Source organism: Manis javanica, chromosome 8 (genome assembly GCF_040802235.1).
Source record: "Manis javanica isolate MJ-LG chromosome 8, MJ_LKY, whole genome shotgun sequence".
Classification (NCBI taxonomy): domain Eukaryota; kingdom Metazoa; phylum Chordata; class Mammalia; order Pholidota; family Manidae; genus Manis; species Manis javanica.
In genome coordinates, this window is record NC_133163.1 from 11,512,867 (window position 1) to 11,531,713 (window position 18,847).

An 18,847-nucleotide genomic window follows, 5' to 3' on the forward strand; every position below is an offset into this window, starting at 1 on the left:
GGGTGAGTTTGTGTGAATGTGTTGGTCTGAATATCAATATTCTTACCTTTCAGCTTTATGAACAGGACCTGAATGAGACCATCTATTACATGTACAAACACAAAATGTACCAAAAGGTAACAGCAGTACTTGGGGTGGCCTTGTGGGGGATGCGAGGAAGGCAGTGGGCATGGAGCCCACCGTTCTGCAGCCGGGCTTCTAACTCCCAATGGTTGGGTTTTTCAGGAAAGGGCATCCTGTCCATCAGTCTTGACCACTGGTTTCCCAGGATGAGTCTTTGATGATTCTAGGGCTTAAGATGGTACATCAGCGTCAATGAAGATCTTGTTAAAACACAGGGTGGGTGCCCCACCCCCAGAGTCTGACCCAGAGGTCTGGGGAGAGGCCGGAGAATTTGCCTTTCTGAGTTGGTGTAGATGCATCAAGCAGGAACTACACTTTGAGGACTCCCCTTCCTAAGACTGTCACCAACTGGGGGCAGTTGGGGAGGAATATAACACTCTTATTTTCACTTTGGTCCTCTCTGGCTCCGTAGTGTCCTTTTATAGAAACTGCATAGCTCAGGCATGTATGTGATAGTAATGTGAGAAGAGGGCTGCCACACTCCCTCCTGTATTGGATGGTAAGACAGTTTTCCTTAGTATCATCAATGGCTCCTTTTTCTCTGCATTAGTTCAACTCATGGGTCATGTTATTCTATTAGCAACGGATAAACTTGAGTCCTTCTGGTTTATATGATAACAGCCTGTCGCCTCTGGCCACAGCCCCGTCTGGTGCGGATGTCCGCCAAAAGCAAAAAGTTGAAAGACTCTTCAGACTGGGTCAAGAGCATGGGCAGGGCCGAAGCGGCATTTGTGAGAGGTGCCCTGCGGGTCCCCCTGTCTCACTCTCCTCACAGATGGTGTTCTACATTGAAGCCTGTGAGTCTGGGTCAATGATGCAGCACCTGCCCGCTGACATCAATGGTAGGTGGGAGCACTGGCCTCTGAGCCTGGCTGGGTGGGCAGGTTGTCAGAGGTACAATTGCTCGTTCTCTAATTCTGCTAATGCGAAAAACCAAGTCGACCTATGTAAGCAGGGGCCGAGGGCAGCCTGGCGCTCTTCCAGGTCCTAGTAAAGCTGCTTAAGTCCAAAATCACAAAGTCTTTGGACCTGCCTTAGTCCTTTACGATGTGTTGCTTGCTGGCTGTCTGATCTCGGGCAGGTGACTTACCCTCTTTGTCCCTCAGTTATCTCCTTCTTCTGTGAAATGGGGATAAAGATACTGCCTGTCTGTTGGGCGAGTTACATTTTGTTGAAATGTTTGCCCAGCACGATTCTGAGCCCACGGTAGCTAGACAGTAAATGGTCGCTATTGTGTAGGCCCTGTCAGTCCAAGTATTATTTCTTCAGTAAATGTTAACTTTCTCTGGGAATGAAATTAGATACATACTCTGTAAGTTTCCAGAACTCTTAAAATCTTTCATTGTTATTCCAAAATAGCTTGCTGTCCTAATAAATACACTTGCTTGCATATTGCTGCAGAAAGTGCCTATCAAACTGGCTTCTCTTGCTTCCACATTTAACTTTAGATGAGTTTTCGCAGCTGAATAAATAGGGCTGGGTACAGTTGTCGCCCTGCCCTGCCCATGACAGGTGGCGTGCTTTGACTGCTCTAGGGGAGGAGGAAAGGCTCAAGCTTCAAGCGGCATCCACAGCAGAGAAGAAAATGTGACTAACAGATGCCTTTAATTCCTCATAGTTTATGCAACAACTGCTGCCAACCCCAATGAGTCATCCTACGCCTGTTACTATGATGAGAAGAGATCCACGTACCTGGGGGACTGGTACAGCGTCAACTGGATGGAAGACTCAGACGTGGTGAGCCCATCAAGGCTCTGCTTCTGCCACTGAGGCTTAGCCGTCAGCTCTGATTGTTGAAGGCTTTAATGTTTTCATTTTTGCAGGAGGATTTGACTAAAGAGACCCTCCACAAGCAGTACCAGCTGGTAAAATCGCACACCAACACCAGCCATGTCATGCAGTATGGGAACAAGGTGAGCAGGGGAGCCTGGCATGCTCATCGGTTCCTAGAGCCCCAGGCTGGCTTGCCTGGAAAGTTTATCTCTTAGAGAAGAGGAATGGGGCCCAGGTGTGAAATGGCCACAGCAGAGATGGGCTCTGCCTGTCACAGACACTGCACCTTGGGGTCTCTGCCTGGGCTTTGGAATCAGATCTGGCAGGGTTCAAACTCACAAAGATTTGAGACCTTGGTCAAGGGACTTACTCTCTCTGTATCTGTTTCCTCCTTGGTCAAAACCCTAGTGTCCAAAGTAAGCAGGAGCATTGAAGATCATGCATCAGAAACACTAAGCACAGGCCCAGCCCGAGTAGTAGGTGGCTGAGTCAGAAGCTTCTTCTGCGAGTTCTGTGCCTCGCCCTGAAGAACTGCGTATCTTGGGTTCTCTGGGGTCCTGCCTCCCTGCAAGTTGCAGGTTGTCACCTTTACCCTTTGGCTATAATTCAGAGACTTTTTACCACCTCCAACTATGTACAGAAGGGATGTAGGTAGTAAATAGGCAAGTTCCTCAGGGCTGTGTGGACAGAGGTTGCAGCAAGTGGCTGCAAAAGACCTGGGGCTCTGGTGCCACCCCCTGGACCAATCCAGGGGGCATGGGGGAGAGGTGCTTTGTGCAGGTAAACCACGGTGGCCCGGATGACCACACACCACTCCCCAGATGGACTGCCACCAGCCGAGGGCTCACCACCTGGGACTTGCTCCTTTGACACAAGCACTGGGCTTCTGCAACTTGGGAGCCAGTCAGTGCGGCCACCTCCCAGACTCTATCTGGTGGAGGGGTGAAGGGGAGACAAGGCAGCGAGAGGGGTCTCCAAGGAGGTGGGCTGAAGGCACTACCCGGCTGCGTGGGGGCCACGGGGACAGAGGCGCCCCATGACGGCGCCCTTGTCCTGGGCTTTCCGGCCTCTGCAGTTTCCGCAGCATTGGCCATTTCTGGTCTTTGAGGCCGTATGATGGATCTTCTCCAAGTGTTATGCTTTTATATGTATTTCTCTGTAATTTTTGTTTTAGAACTGTTCTTAGATTACCATAGCTTGGTTTAGGAACAAAATGCTTGTAGCATTTCTTTCCGTTTGATTGGGATCCATCCTGCAGCAACCTCTGTGGTCAGAGCCTGGTGGTGGTGCCCATTTGGCCCTGATGCCAGTGTATCCCCGGCCCCTCTGTGGCTTTAGCTCTGCCCATCACAGTGGATCCAGACCTCACCGTGAACCTGGACAGATGCTCTGCGCCTTCCTACCCCTGGCCACTAGGGACAGGCGGCTGAGCCCAACCCGGGGCCGCCCCTCACTGAATCGACTCTGGTATAAGCTCTGTGTGAGTGGAGAGGCGACGGCCTTTCCTGTGTGAAGTATCGCGCTTCGGCACAGAGGATGCCAGGTGTTCCCCTAGGCCATCGTTGGTGGGTGGCAGGTGCTCAGATATGTTGGCTCGCCCACTGCTGAGGGCTAAACATGTTTTCAGGCCATGATATGGGCCTTCAGTGGTCCTGGAACCACGTGACATAAGCCATGAGCCTCCCCCCAGCAGCCAGAACCCAGGGTGTGTTTGGCACATCTGTGCCTTCCGCTCAGACTAACTCTCTCTCTTCCTTCCTCTGTCCCCCACTTCCAGTCCATCTCCGCCATGAAGGTGATGCAGTTTCAGGGTATGAAACACAAAGCCAGTTCTCCTATCTCCCTGCCTCCAGTCAAACACCTTGACCTCACCCCAAGCCCCGAGGTGCCCCTCACGATCATGAAAAGGAAACTGGCGAGCACCAATGATCCGCAGGAGTCCAGGCATCTTGCCGACAAGATCCAGAAGCATCTGGAGGTAAACGGGTAAAAGGAATCATTTCCACGTGCTGCTCCCGGCACCTGAACTTGGCCTCTGCCTCCTGCCCATTGTCTGGCATTGCTCAGAGCCAGGTGCCAGGACTCGGGGTCCACCTCTGCTCCTGCCACATGGGAGTAATGGGAAAGAAAACCAGTCTTGGTACTTGTGCACCACAGAAGTGAGTGAGCAGAGCGGTGGTGGTCTCCGTTCTTCATTAGTGAGCGACCTTGACCCCTTTGGTAGCAGGGAGCAAAGGAATGGGAACCGGACTCCGACTCTCCTGTATCCTGCCAAGATGCCATGGCATATGGGTGTTTCCTTCTTTAATGCCTAGTTGCTTAGAGGATACTTTATTTTGCTGCTTCATGAGTTGTTAGCTAACATATTTAAAAACAAACAAACAAAAAGTTAATCCCCCCAAAAATGTCTGCTGTCTTAGGACATCAGAGTCATAGCCTAAAGTTCTTCCTAAAATGCTCGCACAATCTTTTACAGTTACTAAGTTTGTTTTCAGCAGCTCATCAGTTTGTTTGGAACTGGCAGAACTACTTTTCAAATTCTTGCTGTGCGGCTAGAACCACCATCCCACAGTCGCTGGGTTGAAGGGCAGAGGTTGACTGTCCTTCCTACAAAACCAGCTGTGTGTTGACTGTGGTCTTGCCCATCAGCACAGCACAGGTGTTTGTGTACTGGAATACACTTGGTGTTTCCAGGAAAGATAGAATAGCTGTGTGACCTGTTTTAAATTCTGGTGATCCGGACGATTAGTACCCCATGTGTGGGATGCTGACCAGCACATGGCTTTTGGCTGGTGTCATGCAGAGGGCCTCATACTTTGTTGTCTTGGACCTCTTTACACTTTAAAATTTCAATCCCAAAAAGCTTTTGTTTATGTACGTGTTATCGATATTTACTGCATTCAAAAAGAACACTAGTATTTTAGAAATACTAATGCATTTAGAAATAGTAACAGTAAACCCATTTTGTGTTAAGGTATTTCTTGTGAAAAATAATCATTTTCTAAACTAAAAACAATTTGGGTGAGAGGAGTGACATTACTTTGCAGTTTTGCTCATCTCTCTTCTGCCTGCAGACTAGAGGACAGCTGGGTCCCGTACCCGCATCTACATTCACTGTTCTGGCCGAAGTACCTGCAGAAAGGCCAGTGTCACACAGATGCATAGTAGGGAGCTCCCTGAGATCTGGGGGTCCCCTGTGATTCTGGGCCATGTACTGAAAACCACTGGTCTAACACAGTGGTAGGGCTCTATTTCTAAAGGTTTCTAGCTGCTATAGAAGGCTCATGTGCCTTCTGCGGAACACCTCTTGCGGGGACTGTATCAAGAGACCTTGGTTAAGTGAGCTTCTGACCCATCCAGGGTTCCAAGAGAGACTGTATCAGGTGAGTGATACATTGTGAAAAGATGTGTCTCTTCACAGGCTAGACAAGTCATTGAGAAGTCAGTGCAAAAGATTGTCTCCTTGATCACGAGGTCTGATGCCGAAGCAAAAGAGCTGCTGTCCAAGAGGGCCCCGCTCACGGCACATGACTGTTACCGGGCAGCTGCATCACACTTCCGTGCACGCTGCTTCAACTGGCACTCCTCCATGGTAAGCCGGGTGCTGGGGGCCGCCAGCTATGCACCTCACCTTCCGGAGGCCAGCTTGGCCTTTCCCTGCCTCTTAAACCCCAAAGCTAAGTTACTCTTGTCCATTGGAAATCACATGAGATACATTACCTTGTATAATGTTCCAGCCCAGCTAAGGAAACACTGCACTTGTTGAGATGCCTTTCATGGGAAGGAGAGGAGGAAGGTCATCCTGTTCTCCGAGTCTAAGTCCTGGCTCTTGAGACTCTGACTTGTCGCAGAGTGGATGGGAGCTGACCAGGCAAAGATGGCGCCGTTCCCGTTTACAGTTGGCTTGGAAGGGGTGTTACTTCTCTGCACACTTTGTCATCCCTGACAAACTCTTTCCCTCTCCCCTACCCCTCACACCAGCCACACCCATTCTCTTCCTTTTGGGGCTGTTCTGACTTCTCCCCAAGATTTATTACTGAAGGCAGGCCCTGGCTCACAGAGGAAAAGGCACCAAATTTCTGCAGATTATATATAGCATATCTGGGTTGGAAGGTACCTGTGGTGTTGAGATCTTTTGAGAAGAGGTCAGCTAACTGACCCACAGGCCAGGCCCTGCCCGAAGCCTGTGTGTGTTTTTCCATTTCCACAGCCTGTTCATATAAATAAAGTTTTACTGGAACGCAGCCTGGCTCTACTCAGCCACTTAATGTCCATGGCTGCTTCCACGCTACAGCAGAATTGAGTTCATGCAACCCACAGAGCCAAAAATACTCACTACCTGGCCCCTTACAGATAGTTTGCAAGTCCTGTTTTACAGCTGTGCTCTTCAACACAGTGGTTACAAACCACACGTGGCTACTTAAATTGGAACTTACATTAATTAAAATGAAAAAATGTATAGCTTAGTTCCTTAGCTACACCAGCCACACATTTTGAGTGTTCAGTAGCCTCATGTGGCTAATGGCTACTGAGTTGGAGAATTTTATAGAACATTTCCATCATTGCAGAACGTTCTGTTGGGCTGATGTGTGCACCGTGGTCATGCTCAAATACTTCCAAGCATGGAGTATGGGGCAGTACTTTGGAGGTAACTCTCCATTTTTAGGAAGCTCTCAGTTTGGTTTTTTCATTTATTTAACAAAGTACTTCCCTTGTTTATTTAATAATTTTAAATCTCCCATTTATCGAATACTTTATCCCCTGGTGTTAACTTTTTTGCCCTCTAGAATGACACAAAGTGAACTGCTTCCTTCTTCATGAGACTTCTCAGATCCCCCTGAAGTTTTTTCTAAACATCTCCAGTCATTTCAGTCTTTCCCATTGTGATTCAGGTTGGCATTCCCTTACCGTCAGCCTCCCTCCGCAGCGTGTCCTTCCCAGAATGAGGGTCCCTGAACCAAAAGCCAGACTGCCAAGGGTGGTCCTAAGTCATAGAGGGGAGTGGGGCAGGGGCTGGGGGTTCCTTAATCAGGAGGCCCCACCTCGGGTGGAGCGTGCTCTACGAAGCTTGCATGGTGCCTTTTAATTGGGATATAGTCTGCAGATCTCACCGGATGTCAGAAACGGGGAGGGGATCTGTGACCCAGAGGAAGGTCAATAACCACTGGTCAAGATGCCTGACCTGTAACCACAGAAGTGGGATATTTCCAAGTTAAGAGTTGATTGTAGGGTGAAATGATGAAGCCTGACAATGTCTCTTTTGGTTTGTTTTCCTCCAGTACGAGTATGCTTTGAGGCATTTGTACGTGCTGGTCAACCTTTGTGAAAAACGTTATCCAATTGACAGGTAGGTCAGCACATGGCATTTGAAGGGTCCGCATTTTTCTGAGAGCAAAGGGAAGTGGCACTACTGTCCTTTTCTGCAAGTGAGCGGTTTGTGTCTGCCCTCTGCCGCCTCTATTGTGCAGAAATTCAAAACAGATGCATTCTTAGTGATAACTGTTGGGTGGGTTTGTTGTCAATGACTACCTTTTCACGATGGATTACGTTTGTCTTAATTTCTTCAGAGTTGACACGGTTCAACAACTTCTTCCTGTTTCTTACAGAATAAAATGGTTCATGGACAAGGTATGCCTTGATCACTACTGAAAAATTGCCTTCTTGATGCTTTTCCAAGTATGAATACTGTTTCACAATGCGTGCTAATCAGAGACAGTGAAGGAGTGGAGCAGGAGAGAAGCAAACAAGCTGTTCCAGGCCATCCCGGGGAATGTAGCCAAGCCTCTCCTGCGGCCACACTCCAGGCCTTGGACAAGACGGCTTGCTCAGTTTCCTACAGGTCCTATGCGACGCTGTGAACAGACTGTAGATTTGGATGGGTAAAGCTCTGTGTTGAGCAAGGTATATTTGCTCCTTAAGGGGGTCTTTTGACCATTAATTTTAAGGAGCAAGAAGTTCACTGGGGCTTATGTAGCCAGTGAGTCTTTATTCTAAGGAATTTGTAGCAAAACTTCTTAAGTCTTCAGAATGATTTTATTTAAGAGGGTCCCTAAGCCCCAAATGGAAAATTTTCTTCAGAAAATATTAATACTTTTTGATTGTTTTTGCACTTATTCTGCGATAATAGACAAGTCTAAAAAATAAAGATTTATAACTAAACACAAGAGTGAGTTTCAGGCCCCTGACTTTGTAGCCTATGCTCCGTGCCCGTGCTGGCAGGGCCTGTCCCGGATCTGTCCTTTCCAGCCTCACCAATTCTTGCACCCCTCCTACCTCTGTGCTGTTTATACTCATTTGCACTCCCTGGACTTTTTGCCCTTTTTGTACCTTTGCTACATGCTGTGCCTTCCTTCCCTCTGACAGATCTTGAAGGTGTATCTGAAAGTGCTGCTGCTTCTGAGAATGTTCAACTTCCTCCTCTCCCCAGCCATTAAAAGCCCTCTCTCCGTCTGCATTTTATTTGCATCTTCTCCAGCAGGTTACAGCACGGAGTGGGGGTGTGGGTGTCAGCTCCTCGAGGGCAGAGGCTGCCTGACTTTGTTCCCCTTGGCCCAATACCCCCCACAGGGACATCTTCATTATGAGTTTGGTAAAGGCACGTAAATAACACTAACAATAACTACAGCCACGTAGTGGAATATTACGCAGCAATAAAAAGGAAAGTGCTGATTCATGCTGCATTGTTAAGCCAAGTGGAAGAAGCCAGTCACGGAAGACCATGCTTACTGTATGACTCCATTTATATCTAATGTCCAACATAAGGAAATCAATAAAAACAGAAAGTTGACAGGCCGTGTCAGGCTCTGGTAAGAGAGGGAAATGGGGGATGACTACTATTGGGCATGAGGATTCTTGTAGGGGTGATGAAAATGTCCTAAAACTGATTATGGTGATGGTGTACAAGCTCTGAATATATTAAAACCATCAAATTATACCTGTTCAATGGAATTATATGGTTTGCTAATATTTCAATAAAGCTGGTTTTAAAAAGCCATAGAGCTAGATGGCTGTTTAGGTAGCTAGCTAGAGAGAAAGCAAAGAACAAAAGTAACACCAAGGCCTCAAGGTACAGGTGGTAAACACTCAGTTCCTCTATTTTCGTGATCTTTTAACCTCCCTTGTGACCTTGCTTCTCTCTTTTTATTTCAACCTCCCTGTAGAATGAAAGTATACTTAGCTATTTAATAACTACAGAAATTTGAATCTTCATGGATGTACATAAAGGTTAAAAGCAACTGTGTTCATTTCTCAAATAAATGAGTTTCATAAATAACAACGCCTTGACTTTTTTCTTCCCATATGGTTCAGAGGCCCCTCAGTAAAACTAAGTTCTCCATCCCTTGTATTAAGTCATTTTCTATTAGATTTCTAGTAAGGTTGACCTTTCTATGTATGTCGAGGATCACGACTAGGACCAGCATTTTTTTTTACTAATTACATCCCAAATGTAAATATAACACAAACATGTTCTTGTGGCACAAGAGGGTACATAGCACAGAAACATTCAGAGCAAAATGTGGCCACCTCCTTTCCCAGAAATCCCCAAATACCAGTTTGGTATTTACTGTTAAAAGTCCCCTGTATATATATTTACATACCTATATACAAGTTATACTTTATTTTTTACCTCTTTATTATTAAATAAAACATGCAGAAAACCATACAAAACAAATGTATTGTTCAGTGAATTACAGTGTGAACACTTTTCTACCAACGAAGTCAAGAAATAGAACTTTACCATCTGTATTAGTCAAGGTTCTCCACAAAAACAAAGCCAACAGGATGTGTATACATATATACGTATGGAGAGATTTATCCTAAAGAATTGACTGACACCATTGTTGGAGGCCTTGTGGTAGAATTCCTTGCCCACGGGGAGGTCACTCTGTTCTCTCAGAGTCTTCAACTGCTTGAATGGAGCCCACTCACTTTGTGGACGGGTCTGTTTTACCCAAAAGTCCACCAACTTAAATGTTCATCTCAACCAAAAAACACCTTCACAATATTGTTCAACCAACTGCCTGGGCATGGTAGCCGAGCCAAGTTAACATAAAATGATCCATCACACCAGTTCCTCCTAGAGGCGCTACCTTGTGCTTCATCCCCATCAGCACCACCCGCCCGCTGACACTCCAAAGTAACCACTCTGCCTGTGTCCCTTGTGGTTTTATCATGTGTGCAAACCTAGACGCTAGTGTTGCCCATGTGCGTCCCTTCAGTCTCTTGTCACCTCCAGCCTTCCTCCTCCACGTGCTTTTCCTTCTCATTTCAGTGGAAGGCCCAGGCTGTTGGTCTGTGGAGCTGGTCGGTCTGGACTTGGCCGATTGCTTGCTCATGGTGCTGTTACCATGTTCTTCTGACCCCACGTCTCTTACAAATCAGCAACTGGATCTAGAGGCTTGATTAGACGTTGGTCTGCTCCTTCTGGCAAGGGTGGAGGTGAACATGGGCACAGCGGGTCTGGTTCTGTTCCTTCTTGATGTTAGTGGTTGCTGATGCTCAAGGCCTAGATCCATTAATTCACTGAGGGATTGCAGATGGTTGAAACTTTAATTCTATCATTTTGTTTTCATTTAGTGGGTGGAACAACATTATAAGGAGACAGACATTTCCCCTTATCTGCCCTACTCACTCGTATAGCTCATGAAGGAAAGGAAGAAGAAATAATCTGCCCTCTTATTTACCTAGTTTTTTGAATTTGTTCCCTTTCTTCCTCAAAAGGTGACCCAGTAAGATTTCTAAGTAACATTTGAACTCATGAGTTTAAGCACATCTAATGTGTCTCAGTTCACTACCCTTCATTATTGGGGCTCAGATTGTCCATTTTTGGCTGATGGAATCATCCAGTTTGACTCCAAGCCCTTTTGACGTGACCCTAGTAAACTTCAATAGCTTCCTTCTTAGCTGTATGTCAAGATGTTGCACTCTGATTTTGTACATTTCCTGTCCCAAAGCTGGAATCAGCTATTTCTCCAGCTATTTCTCTTTTCCTGAGAAAGAGTATTTCAAAACAGCAATTTGAGTTCTAGGAGTGCTTTTTGCTACTGATTTGGACCTTGTTTCTAGGTCTCTTTTCTGAACAAAGGTAGGGGAAGATGCTGTATATATACATATCAAATCCTCTTTATCCCTTCTTTTCTTTTTTAAATATACCTTATTTCTTAGAACAGTTTTAAATTTACAGAAATATCAGGAAGTTAGTATAGAGAGTTCTCATTGCCCCACACCCAGTTTCCCTTATTATTAACATGCTGTACTTGTGTGGTGTATTCATTATAATTAATGAACCAATATTGACCAACTTTAACCAAATTTTCATTTAACATCATTAAAGTCCATACTTCACCCAGTTTTCACCTGATGCCCATTTTCTGTCCCAGGATCTCATCCAAAAGCCCTTGTCGCATTTAGTTGTCATGGTCTCCTCAGGCTCTTGGCTGGGACAGTTTTCAGGTTTCCCTTGTTTTTGATGGTTTCGACAGTTTTGAGCCATCTTGGTCCAGCATTTTGTAGAATATTCCTTAACTGGGATTTGCTTTTCTCATGATTGGACTGAGGTGCTGAGTTTTGTTAGAAAGGTCACAGAGGTGAGGGGTCATCTCCATCCCATCATCTCAAGGTACATACTATGCAAATGATCCATCGCCGGCGATGTTCACCTTGATCACCTGGCTGCGGTAGTGACTGTCAGGTCTCTCCAGTTTGCAGTCGCTCTTTCTCTCCTTTTTCCGTATTCTTTGGAAAAAGTTACTATACATAGCCCACACCTAAGGAGCGGGAGGTCAGCTACCCCTCGCCAGGAGAGGAGGATCGACATAAATTATTTGGAATTCTTCTGCATGGGAGTTTTGTCTCATTTATTTGTCTGTTCAATAACGTATGTGTATGCATTCATGGATATTTGTTTTACACTTTGGGTTATAATCCATTACTTCATACTGTTGCCTGAATTATTCTAGCTTTGGCCATTAGGGGCTCTTTCAGTTTGCTCCTGTGTCCACATACATAGTGTCAAGAACTGTCAAGAGGGTAAGATTTTATACCACTTGCAAGCTCACGTGGCCACCTACCATGGTTTCATAGGTGCTGGCAGAAGATAATGGTACTCCTGCGACTGAGACAAAGGACTTTATTTACCCCTGGCACACAGGTTGCACGAGCTTCACATCTGCTTCAACTCTCCTTGCCCGCCAAGTGCCTCGAGGATGAGGAGTTGGTCTCAGGTGGATGTGGTACATGCAGGGGGTGCTGGGGTCGGCTGAGAAATCCCAAGCTTGGGAAACTCCCAGTCTTTTTCAGAAAGCTGCTACCAAGCCTGCCCCATTTGGCTCTGGAGGGAGACATAATCTTCCAAGGCGAGAGACCTTATTTTATTATTATGGTCAGGAAAAGAATCCGCCCTCTTCCCAGGAGGGAGAAACTATCTCTATTTTCCAAGACTGTATGAATACTCTTAAAAGAATAGCTGGAATAAAATCTGTCAGTGACTCTTCACCCCAGACAAGCAAAAATGCAGAAGCCCCGTGGAGAATTATCCCCTGCAGCATTGTAGGGGGTTCTATTTCCTCCTGCTCTTGGTCAACAACTTATCCTTCAAGACCTAGCTCAGGCATCCCTGTCTCCATGAAGCCTTCTCTGCTTCCTCCAGGTGGGTCACATGTGCTCCAGTCCCTTTGGCCCTGCTAATGATATTCTGTGCCTGCTGCTGTCATCATAGCAGACCTATTAAAATGAAAAAATGTGCATGGCTCAGGACCCTGCCGATATGAGCTCACCCTGTACATTACTATAGAACATATAATGCCTTTGTATAGATTTGGAAAAAGTGTGCCTTCCTCTGTGTGGACACAGTCCGTGCAGGGTGCAGCCATGACAAATGGAACCCAGACTGAATTTCGGTCTTGTCCCCTCAGCTGTGTTACCTTGGCAGTGAACCATTTCCCTGCCCCTACGTGGTAGCCAGAATTTATCTTTTCAAAAAGATCTGAGGCTTTCCCTTCCTGCCTCTACCAAGGAGCTTGTGTGATCCTGCAACAAGCCTGGGAAAGCAGGGTGTAAGCACTCCTGTCTTCAGAACGGAGAAATGGCGGCATGGAGAGGTGAAGTGACGTGCTCAGGGCTCGCAACTGGCCTGGGGCCCAGGTCTCCTGACTGCTGGTTGAGGCTCTGCCCACCCTAATGCTGAGCAAGTTTTCTGACTGAAGTGAAATAGATTGCAGAGTTCCCTTTTGGCTTAGGTTGCGTGGGCTGCAAAGCAGATTCCTTGAGAGCCTTCCTTGGAAACCAGTTTCCCAGTGAATAGCCAAATAGCGTGACAGCTGGGGAGAGGGGCAGCCACTGCTTGAGTTGGTAGTTTCCACCCAGAGTCCTGCTCCATGTGACCTCCCTTAGAAGGAAGGGCCTGGTTCCTGCCACAGCTGCTCACCACTTCCTCCCGCCTCACCATGACCCTGCTGAGCAGGAGGCTGCCCCGGTCCTGGATTCCGGTCAGTGGAGTATATGCACAGTGACCGCATCAGCAGATGTGTGCCAGGCCTTCCTGATGTGGCCTCGCGCCTACCACGTGGGGATGACTTGCAGGCTCATCTGTCAGTGGGGAAAGGAACACCTCTACACTGCACCCAGATGGTCCGCCCCTCCTCTGTCTCCCCTCCCATCTCTGCCCACCTTACCTGCAAGCCTGTCCTGTTCCCCAAGCAGAAACCTGGGGCAGGAAAGAAAGCCATAATTAGGCAAATTAGACATGCCACATTAAAGCAGGAGGCATCATGGCCAGGGACCTTCAGGGCCAGTTTGAGATTCTCATCATGGGCACACCTTGCACCCAGCTGTCACTGGTAGGCCATAGGGAGGGACGAGCAGCAGGGCCAGAGCATGGCGTGGTCTCCCTGCAGACCCCCTGGGTTGCTTCTCCTAGCACGGCAGGCCCTAGCCCCAGCCTTAGGCTGCAGGACCAGTGAAAGCAGAGGGCAGAGGCAGCCAGCCTCCCAAGGGGAGAGGGGACGAATGCCAAGGAGGAGACACAGATAAGGCCCTGTCTTATGTCACAGTCTGTGGTCCCATCACCCTTGGACACACATATGACCTGCTCTGGGCTCCTGACTGCTTGCTCAGGCCTGTGGAGAAGCCAGGCCTGTTCAGATGTGCTGGGTCAGCCCTGCGATGCTTAGCACAGTTGGCTGCCTCGGGCAGGTTCACCCAGAGCTGAGCCCAACAGATGAGGCTTAATCTGACTTTGGTTTTCTATAAACAGGTCATTTGGGCAGGAAAGAAAGCCCTAGATTTTGAGGTAGGTCAGCACTTGCTTCTTGGCCAAGTCACCCTCTGTTCTGGCTGAATTGTGCCCCCTAAATGTTGAAGCCCTAATCTCTAGCATGTCAGAATGGTACTCTATTTGGAGACAGGGCCTTTAAAGAATTCATTAAGGTTAAATGAGGTCATATGGTGTGGCCCTGATCCAATAGGACTGGTGTCCTTACAAGAAGAGGAAGAGACACCAGGGGTGCTCATACAGGGAGAAAAGGCCATGTGAGAACACAGTGAGAGGTGACCAAAGAGAAGCCAGCTCTGCTGACACCTTGATTTTGGGCTTCCAGCCCCCAGAACTATGAGAAAATAAATGTCTGTGTGAGCCCCCTGCCTGTGGTGCTTTGTCCTGGCAGTCTGAGCAGACTGACACACCCCCTTTCCTTTGAGCTTTGATGGCCTCATCCCTTGAGGGGCTGTTGTGTGGGTAACGCAGGAGAATCACTAACAAGCTGCTCCAGGCACCTCCGAGGGCTCAGCACCTCTGATGCCTTGTCTCCTGGCCCTGGATCAGGCCCCTCACCCGTGGTTGTCCCATCATACCTCCCTGGGGGCAGAGGCATCCAGACGACTGGGGGTCTAGTAGCCCCACCCCTCTTGCTCTCTGGCCTTCCCTCATGGGTACACCCCTGCTTTGGCCTCAGTGCGCATGCTCGCTCACACACACACCTATGCTTGAGCACACGTGGGGAGTTTACAGTGGCCCCTCAGTCCAGCTCACTAGCCAGCTCTGCCCCCTCCCTGGGAGCTGGACATGAGATCACCAGCGCTGGGCTGGTGCCCAGTCCACCCTCTGAATCCTACCCCACCGTAAGTTTGGGCCCCACCTGTACTTGGGAAAATGGTCCGCATTCTGATCTTTCCCATGTCTCAGGCCTTTGTAGGAGGCAGTGGGCACAAGGCTCGGAGCTGACCTCAGTGCTGCAGGAAGTAAAGGAAGGGCAACCTGTGATCATGGCTGACTGCCCTCAGCTTCTGGGCATTTGCCAGTGTTCTCATGTCTGTTACACTGATCCCCAGTCTGGGAAACCTGGGGCTGGGAGGGTGCCAGAATCCAACAGATGTTTGTTGACTGGCTGAATGAGTTAGCTTATGAGCAGGCTTAATTCTGGTAAGTCCAGCTGACTTTCCCTGGGCACAATGTTCACTGCCATTCACACTGGGGCTCCATGCAAGCTTGCCTGTTTTTGTTCTCTATTTTCAGGGACCTAGCAGAGTGCTGACATTTAATAGGCACTTGACAAATACAGTTTTAATCAATGCTAAGGACACAGACATGGATGGTCCAAATCTGGACCGTTCTAGGCAGTGTAGGCAGTCAGGTAAGGCTTCCTGGAGGAGATGGGCTTTGAAGGATGTACAGGAGTTTGAGCAGGCAAAGACTACAGGGAATAGTACTCCTGGGATGGGTAGCAGGGGCAGGAAGGTAAGAGATTATTCTTGAAATGATGTGGAAGTGGAGATGATGGGAACCAAGGATGGTTGGGAGGCTGGAGATGACCAGGCTGAGGGCCACACAGAGGCCAGGGTCCTGTGGGTTGAGGGTGATTAAGCATCCACTGCAGATTCTGTCAAAAGACAGGGCCCTTGGTGAAAAGAGAGGGTCTTCTGAACCCCACCTGGGAAGGGAGTTAGGTGATTAGTGGGGGGCCTGGCTGGTTGAGCAGAGCTCTAGCCCCTTGAGAAAAGGAGACACCAGTCTTACAAGGGCTTTTATTACTCTCCCCAAACTGTGCCTCTTGCCACACTTGCCACAGCCCTGGGGTGCGCCACCAGGGAAAGGCTGGTCAGTGTTCTCCTGTGGCTGAGGCCGGGCTTGTCCACGTAGTCAAGGAGCTAGACTCGCTTGGCAGTCCTGGTGTACGTCTGGCTGTTTCTGGAGAGGCTTGGAAGCTGTGGGGGACTGTGGGTGCTGGTAGCTGAGGTCAGGCTCTGGTGCAGGGATCCAGGGCCGTCTCCTCAACACAGACACTGAGAGGTGCTCGTGAGATGCTGGGCAGGCCCACAGCACCCTAGCTCCAGCCTGGGGGCATGGGTTGGGGCAGCTGTGGCCAGGCCCTGTCCTCCACGCCTCCTGAGGACAGTCCTGGGGAAACTAAACCCTTCCTGGAAAGACTGAGGATTGGGCGGGCCTGGGGGAGCGAGTTCAGTGTGATTGCCTGAGGGCTATTTGTGACCAGGGGCCAGGCTGGGCTGCTTGCGGCAGTTGGCTGGAGTCCTTCTTCTCTCCGAGCCTCAGTTTCCCTTTCTGTCTAATGAAGAACTTGGCCTTTCCGTGCTGACTCCTTCAGGAGGCACACTTGGCCACTGCTTCGTTATTTTCACAATGCCCGGCCATGTTGGCCTAGGCATGTTCTGCGTGTTGCAGGCATGTGTGAGGTGGAGGCATCCCATCCACCGTGTGTGTGCGCGCGCGCGCGTTTGTGCGTGCTCAGATGGGGGGCTCCTGCATGTATGAGTGGGGGCAGCCGAGTGTGGGTGTAGGGGTGAGCGAATGTGAGCCCGGTCTGCCGGCTTCTCCGAACGGCCAGTTTCGGTAAATACTGCCACTGGAGGGGCGCGGGGGCCCCGGCCTCACAGGAAGTTGGGCTCCCGCACCACCAGGCAGGGCGGGCCCCCGCTGCCCCCACCGCCGTCCAGGGGCCGGTACACAAAGTGGAAGTCGCGCTTGGGCTCGCTCCGCAGCAGGTAGCCCTTGATGCGGTGGGGCAGCGCCTCGTCCGCCAGCTGGAAGCAGCGCCCGTCCACCAGCACGAAGAGCCGGTGGTCCTGCGGCTGCGCCACCTCAAACTTCTCCGCGCACTGTGCGCACAGCGCCTCGGCCTGCGTGTCCGCCCGCGACGCCAGCGTCCGCGCCTGCCGCTCAGGCTCCAGGTACGACACGGAGATGAAGTCCTGCGGGCGAGAAGCAGCGGGCTTGCGTCAGCGGAGGTCCAGCGGGCGCCCGTCTCACCCCATCCCAGCGCTGGGAGCTCGGACTGGGTGCGGAGCGGAGGGGCCCTGGATACGTTTGCTGAGAGGCAGCTGCAGAAGCGGCTGTGAGGCTGGAAGCACGGCCCTCTACGGCCCACCCTGTCGTAGGACCAAGGCAAGGTCCTCCTCCGCGCCTACTCTCCGGGGGCCGACCGTTCTGGGCGCGGCAGACCGCCTTCATCTTGGCAATGAGTGAGCGCGCCCCCTGGTGGCATGTTCACGCGCTCGCCGTCTCTGATTCATCCGTCACTCATCTCCCAGTACCCCGGCACCCCGGGCACAAGGCTGGGCACCGAGGGTGGCATAAATAAAATCGGAGGTGCAGACCCCAGTCCCAGCATCCCACAGTTCAGCTTGAGCTGCTAACGCAGGCGGAACAATTCAGCCCTTGCGGCTGGAAGAACCTGGGGTGCGTGTGAGGTCCTCGAAGGAGGAACAGGTGGGCAGGAGGGTAAGCGGGGGATGGCTTGGTGAAAGGATGTCTGGGCCTGAAGGACGGCGGGTTTAAGACAGAAGGAGATGGGCACCGCACGAGCTAGGTGGGCAAGGGGGAGGCGATGTCTGCAGGGCTGGGTATGGGCACCCAGGGACGCACCGGGACAGGGACTTACACCTTCCTCCGACAGACCCCCGGAGAGGCCTATATGGCGGATGGCCGGCCCCCGAGTTCCTGCCTGGCTTTGAGGCTGCTCTCACTATGTGACCTTGATCTCTCTGAGCCTCCATTTCCTCAACTGTAAACTGGGGTAAGACCAGTCCTTACACGGGACTGAATGTAGAACTAGCTCAGAGCCTGGAAGTCTCTCCAAGCACCCAGGGCAGGTAGGAAGTTGTGCGGGTGGGGCTGCCCCCTTGTGAAAGGATGGTAAGAGCGCAGCTGTGATCACCACTTCCCAGCAGAGGTTAATTATGGCTACAGAGTGGTGAGTGCCTACGGGTGGCCAGGCTCCCTGTCAAGAGCTTCACTGGGACCGCCCCTTTCTTCCAGGAGAGGAAGGAAGACACCCTTGGGTCTTGGTGGCTACCTGCTCTCCTTGTCCCCCGTTAGGCCTTCTGGGGGCCCTCTACAGCTACTGGTGACTGTCAGGCTCTGGGATTTCACTCCCAGGGAAGGGGTTTAGGCATGGAGTGCAGAGGAGGCTCTGGGAGGGAGAAGGGGGGGGGCGCCATCCCCAAACCCCAGAAATAGTGCTGAGGGGCTCTCTCCTAAGCTTTGCCTCCCCAGGCGGAGGCACTGATGCTCTGCCTGACCCGCCACTGGAAACCCACAGAGTAGAAGCCAGAAGTAAGGAATGCCTGGGCCAGGCCTGGAGTGCTCATACTCCCAGAGTTTGTGGGGGGACCGGTGGCCCAGGAGGGGATGGGGAGTGGGGGTGTGCTGGAGCTGGCCCATGCCAACTTAATGCTGACTCATACCAGCCTGAGAAGGGCAACTGGGTACATCTCTTCCCAATTCTAAGTTAATGAAGCCAAGTTAGTAGCCTGAAATTGGCCATGGTGGGAATATTTACACCATGAAAACTGACAGAAGCTAAAAGCAGGGTTTTTTTTGTTTTTTCTTCCCAGGGAGCCGGTTACTAAACATTATCAAGACACCATTGATTAGGGGAGAGGCATCCCCTTGGCAGCCTAGAACATGTACTAGGGAGGCAGAGCTCATCTTGTCCACTGT

The 18,847-nt window shown here is 50.0% G+C and overlaps 2 protein-coding genes across 2 annotated transcripts in view; one reads left to right on the plus strand and one right to left on the minus strand.

Moving 5' to 3' along the window:
• The window catches only part of LGMN (legumain), a 32,353-nt gene extending 24,293 nt beyond the window's left edge, over positions 1-8,060 (plus strand). Inside the window, exons 7-14 of the mRNA XM_036991698.2 lie at positions 54-116; positions 899-965; positions 1,742-1,860; positions 1,947-2,036; positions 3,674-3,874; positions 5,318-5,488; positions 7,176-7,243; positions 7,503-8,060. Coding sequence (XP_036847593.1) covers positions 54-116; positions 899-965; positions 1,742-1,860; positions 1,947-2,036; positions 3,674-3,874; positions 5,318-5,488; positions 7,176-7,243; positions 7,503-7,545 — 822 coding nt within the window. The 3' untranslated portion in view covers positions 7,546-8,060. The remainder of the gene's footprint in view (positions 1-53; positions 117-898; positions 966-1,741; positions 1,861-1,946; positions 2,037-3,673; positions 3,875-5,317; positions 5,489-7,175; positions 7,244-7,502) is intronic.
• A 7,841-nt stretch (positions 8,061-15,901) lies between these two features.
• The window catches only part of RIN3 (Ras and Rab interactor 3), a 120,437-nt gene continuing 117,491 nt past the window's right edge, over positions 15,902-18,847 (minus strand). The window contains exon 10 of the mRNA XM_036991564.2: positions 15,902-17,097. Coding sequence (XP_036847459.2) covers positions 16,777-17,097 — 321 coding nt within the window. The 3' untranslated portion in view covers positions 15,902-16,776. The remainder of the gene's footprint in view (positions 17,098-18,847) is intronic.